The 6000-nt window shown below is 39.5% G+C and overlaps 1 protein-coding gene across 1 annotated transcript in view; it reads right to left on the bottom strand.

Moving 5' to 3' along the window:
* Positions 1–2905: 2905 nt before the first annotated feature.
* The window catches only part of ABCC5 (ATP binding cassette subfamily C member 5), a 73797-nt gene continuing 70702 nt past the window's right edge, over positions 2906–6000 (bottom strand). The window contains exon 40 of the mRNA XM_082486959.1: positions 2906–5633. Within this exon, the coding sequence (XP_082343085.1) occupies positions 5361–5633 (273 nt within the window). The 3' untranslated portion in view covers positions 2906–5360. The remainder of the gene's footprint in view (positions 5634–6000) is intronic.

The following is a 6000-nucleotide window of genomic DNA, read 5'->3' as shown; positions in this document are numbered from 1 at the left end:
TAGCTATCTGACCACTGACTGATCCAGAAACACGTTCTCTGCCCCTTGCTTATTCCCGTTGCACAGACACAAATCTTGTCCCCTGCATAGAGCAAATTTAATCAATAAACAAGACTTTTCATGTTCGAGTTTTTTCAGGAGCAAAGGAAACATTGCCGTCAGTAAGAATAAGGACCCCTCTTGTCTATGGTTCATGCGAGAGAGCTGCAGCTGCACGGGCTGCAAGTGAGCTGACACAGGAGAGCTCTGTTGGCTCTGTTGGGGAGCGAAAGGGGGGGGAAAAAAAAAAAAAAAAAAAAAAAAAAAAAAAAAAGGCCTCTGTATCAGGAACAGTGAGGCTGTCATCTGTGTGATTTCACCCTTGCTGCTTTCTTAGGAAACAGCGATCACAGATCACAAATGCATAAATTCCATTGAAGGACAGATTCTAGAAAGCAGTATGAATGTTGAGCTCTAACTGTAAATATAGTCGATTGACCTGGAACACTGAACTAGTTAAACACGTAACCATTTGTTTATTTATAATGCTGTTAGAAGAAAGAGGTGGACATTATCTTGGTCTCCAAGATACCTGGCGTGCCTTCCTTGCCCCCCTACAAAGTTGGAAACAGGCAAATTCAGCCATTATGCAGCTGGCGATGGGTTGTTTGTTTTGTTTTTTGTTTTTTTTATTAGCCCCCAAACTCTTTGGAACAAAAGCAGCAGAGAATTTCCTCTGTTGCCTCTTGGAAATCCTGCTGGATTTAACTATTCCTGAAGAAAGAAACATAGGTCTATTTAGACAGTAAGTCTTGAAGAGAATATTTTAAGACAAAAGGACTTTGCTAAAATTAAAACAATGCACAAAGCTGATGCTTCCCTAGGTCATACACTTGGAATGTCAACCAGTTATTATGACTTAATCCCTGTGACACTTTCCACCAAATCACAGGAGAATGAAGAATATCCTATTTTCCACCCTTTCTTATCATCTGCCACTCTTCCTTAAGACCCTGCATCTCGGTAAGTATGCTTTTGGAAAAGGGTCCAATGCTCTGCAGAACCATTTCTTAAATTTTAAAGAGAGACTTGTCTCTAGTATATTAGAACATCTTCCTGGTGGGGCACAGAGCATGCTATGTTCAACATAATCCCAATTCTTCTGACAAGAAATTAGAGATACAAGACTTGAGTTTTCCAGTGCAGAAGGTGCATGTACGTAGAGAAGGAGTGAGGGGAAGTGTTCACACAGGCTCAATCATTTAATGCAACCAGCCAGTCTCCCTCTATAGAGTGAAAAGTCACCTCCAGAGTGTGGAATAGCTTTTCTCTACACTCCTTTATCTATAAAAGAAAAGGCTCCCACGTCCATGTGAGACAAGCTCTAACTGGTGCCCAAATTACTACTGTAATTAAAGAAAAAACAGGATAAATGCACAATATTAATAAAAAATTCTTTTTAAGTTGGTGTGGAACACAGCAGCATTTGAGGTAGTTTTTGAGAAACAGTGTGCAATTTCCACTTTAAAAGGATTGTGAAAGATCATGCTCCACCCCAGAGCTAAAGCAATACATGAAGTGTGGAAGACACACCTTGCAGCAAGGGATCCAACAACTCGATCTGTTTTCTTTAAGAATTAAGAGGTACTTACATGGGAAAGTTGTTAGTAATAGTAAGCAGTTTATGTTTTGCAAACAAAGCAGTAGCTTCCAGAGCTAGAAGCTGAAACTAGACAGATCTAAACTAGAAATTAGATATGCAGTTCTATGAATGCATGTAATCAAAAGCTAAAACAACTTACCTGGGGCTTCAACAAATTCAGTGTCATTTAAATTGGGTCCTCCCAACAGAAAAATAATTCTGTGTCTCAGGGGATAGTGGCTTGATAAATCTCACATGGTGATTTCCACTGCAGTTTCTTTTATACACAAAGTCTGATATTGTGGTCATAATGACTTTAAGCTTTTATCAATCTATAGTAAAAAGTGTGAAAACAAGTATCATGTGACTTATAAGTGTTGACTGTATTGCGTTGTTTTATCTTCGGACAAACACAAACAGGGAATACAGACTGAAGTGTACTTGACCTAAGTGAATTGTGCAGTAAGCGTGTTTAGTATAGATGTACAGAAGTCCCTGTGTTATCTGAAAAAGGCAATGGCCAAGGTCACTGCAGTGCGAGAACATGAGGAAATTTTGGTTAAATCAAAATGTTTGGGATGCTTGCTAGAATTGTTCTTGGTTAATGGAGTGCGTGGTTAGGATATTGCAATGTATCATGACAGCAAAATTACTAATAAAAGCTTAACAGAGTAATGCATGTATTTAACAAGAATTATACTTAATGTATTAACCAATGTGGGTATGAAATGCTAAAAAATTAAGTTAGTAATATTCCATTTTATTAAAGGGTTTGGTTCTTCAGAGTTTTTCCACAAGTGCTATTTCTAGATCCCATGTTGCCCTGGTCAAGGCTGCAATGAAATAAAATAGAACTTTCATTTTCAAAATAAAGAAGATAACCCTATCTCTTGGAATCTGCTTAAATAAAACTGACTTGCTGTCCTAATCTTACTTTAACAGATCATAAATGAACAGACTAAAGATAAGGCAAATAAACAGCTTCTATTTAATCTCAGTCTAATTTGCCTGTCAATGTGAAGCCTACGACAAATCAAGACAGAAAGTAGCCTGAAGCATTATTTTGTGTCAACAAAAGGGAAGCTTATCTCCACAAACTTGCTGCCAATTTTCTGTCTTAAAATAAAGATGCACGCCTTGCTCACAGGAGATGCAAAAGTACCTAAGAAGGACGCATGGAATACTTCCAACAAACTTGCTCTGCTTCTGTGTTTCAGAGAACAAATCTTATGAAAATAGCCATTTGATGGGATCTCACAGAGATAAGAGCAGAAACACTTAGATCTCATGTTCTTTAATCAGGAAACAGCCTGTGAGGTTCAGACAGCATTTCCCTGCTCTGATGCACCTATATGCAAACACACAGCTGATCTGATATATTTCAGTCAGTTGTAGTAACAATAGACAATATTTACTTTTGATTATTTGCTTTTGCCACTTCTTCAACTTCTTGTTGTGCAGCTTTGAAATAGCTTCCATACTCCCTCTATGCTGCACTCTAGGAAAGGACAAAGCAAAGACAATGTACCAAGTTAGCTCTTCCACACATCTATAGCAGGGACGCTGAAAAACTGCCCAAAAGGCTAAACTTGTCACAAAGCTTAGTTTAATTTGACAATCATCATAAGGCATCCATGTAAATTAAAAATTCCCACCAGGGTCACATACATTCTCCCACAAAATAAAACATGTTAAAACAGAGGCCTGGGATTCCAAAAGATGCTAGTGGTTACTGGTCTTGGCCAGGCTGCCGCTGCCGGCAGTGAGGTCCGGGAGACGCAGCACCAACAGCAGCAACTCAGGAAGTGGAAAGTCAGCTTGCACAAATCTCTTTTGATAGACCAACAAATAAAAAGGAAAGAGATTTGTACAGAAAACATCATTCTCCATCCTTTCTGGGAAAACAAAACAGAATGAAAAAGATAGTCTCATTCAAGGAGCAAAGAGAAGAGCTTGGAGTTCTGAAGCCCAACAACACTGATGGCCCATTTTGAAAACGAATGAAGCACTACAGAGGCCTGAGTTTATTATTGCTTTATCCCAGTTCAGCCCAGGCTAAGGCTACGGTGAAGTCCAAATTAATTTAAAGTCAGAAAATGCAGATCCAGTAACAGCACCTAAATCCCCATCCACACATGGGTGTAAACAGATACTTTTGGTGAAAAAAAAACCAAATCTCCCAAATTTCCCCTCTTCCTGTGCTATGTAGATCCCCATAGAAGGGCTAAAATTTGCCCTAAAGTATATAACAGTTTCTCTCATCTCCTTTAGCTGAGCCTCTTCCAAGTGTTTCACTTTTTATTCAAACTAGTCCTCTATCCTGGTGATACATCAGCTCAGAGAGGCTTTGTGGGAGCTCACCAAGAGGCACACAGGTACCCACACGTTAAAAAAATGTGGCACAGAGTCTAAAAACCATCACCTGTACTCTGTAATACCCAACAATGCTTTGCCCTCAGCTTCCTGAGACCAAACAGCACAGATGGAAGACAGCATCTCCCCATCTTGCATACCTGGCCAGTGATCAAGAGAAATAGCATGCTGTGTAAATGAAATGGCATCTTCCCACCACCGTAAGTCAGAAAACAGACTTGGGTAAAGCAGGGCTTAAAAGTTTCATGTCAAGAGGGTGCTTCCCTCAGACTATCATATGACAGGGCTACTGTTATTCGGGCAAACATTATTCAAGGCAGTAAAATTTTAGCATGGATATCTCCATGGTTGACTTACAGGCCCAACATATGCTAGGGGTGTTTAACAAAATTAAATTAAAGGTCCTGTTAAATCTTCCAAAAGGACAGAATAGAAGACACAGTGCATCTGACGAACGTACATGCTATACATCCTAACACACTAACAAAGGTTGCAGCTAGACTTGTCAAAACAGTTAAAAAGATTTAGGCATCCAGCTAGTACCAGAATTGATGGCATTTGGGCACCTAAACTTAACTTTTTGAAAATTCGAGCCTACACATTTCTTTATTGCTTGTCCCATTGAGTGCAAAGGGAAAACTGAGGGTAGGGTTAACTACAGAAGGATTTCAAATCCATCATAAGGTTTCCCTGTTCTTTTATATATATATATATATATATAAAAAGCATTATTATTATTTAGCTACCTGGGAGCAGGGGGGAACAGGAGCTATTGAAAATTAGTTTCTTAATTATTTAAGCATTAGTCCCCTACCTCCCAAATCACAATACCTCTGTCACAGTAAGGAGCATAACATGAAAACGTGTTTGCTGCCACTGACAATTCCTGAGTCTCTCCTTTGCAGAACTTCAGCCCAAACATCAGGATAATGGCAGCTTGACACATATACACTCCCCAGCAACATACACACAGCAAGTAGGACATGCCTCAGTGGCCTCAGACAAAAAAAGAAAAAAGAATTAGAAAAAAAAAAAAAACAAACCACCAACCAACAAATTTGGACAAACCATCCAGAAGAGCCTCAGGAAAGGGAACTATCCACTTTCCATGGAGAAGCAACTGCCCTGGAGTCCCTGCCCAGTATAAACTGAATCAAAATATCCATTCCACAGATGAAGGAGATCTCTGAAACCTGGCAGTGTCACAAGCTGGATACTTGAAGGCACATTTGCTTTGTGTTTTGGGAGAGAAATCCAGTTACAACACACTGCAGCTGCAGGGCTGAGGGAAAGGAGGAGACACTTGGTATCTTTCTTCTGTTCCTGTCCCCATTTTCAAGCTTCATGGCTGACATGAGCTGGTGATCTAAGCAGACACATTAACATCCCTGAGTGAAATGGCACCGTTTGTGGCCTCTGAGACTTTGTCCTCAAGCACCATCGCTGGTGTGTCTGTAGTGACTGCTGTAGTGTCTATGGCAGGAAGCGGATTCAAGCCCTGTGATAAGATCTGTTGGATGGTTTTTCGCAAATTGGGGTGCAGCTGATTTTGGGTCTGGTAAAAAATTTCTAAGGCAAAAGACTTGAGGGTGCCAGTGCAAAGGTCCTCATAAAGTGGAATTGTGTACATCCGAGACATCTGCAAAAAAGGAAAACTGGATAGTATCATTTCAGTAAAAGTCAAGAGGTTCAGCTACACTCCCTGAATGACTTCAGACTGGAGAAAAGCAACACATTTCATCAACAGTCAAGTGTATTCTAAATAAGTTTAATGCAAAGATTTTTATGAATTATAATTAAAAAAACATTTGCTCTCTAAGACTGAGCTACTTCCCCAAATAACAGAACTATTTTTAAAAGGCCAAGAACAAGCCACAGTGAACATATGCATTAACCTTTTGCTCCTGCACAATAAAAACTACTGAAAGGAATTTGATGATCCCTAGCCTTGCTTGAAGTGTAAATATTCAAATAATTGCATGATTTAGTAGCGTGAAAATTTCTGG

Source organism: Vanellus vanellus (assembly GCF_965231255.1).
Source record: "Vanellus vanellus genome assembly, chromosome: 8".
NCBI lineage: Eukaryota > Metazoa > Chordata > Aves > Charadriiformes > Charadriidae > Vanellus > Vanellus vanellus.
This window is presented reverse-complemented; position numbering and strand designations above follow the sequence as displayed.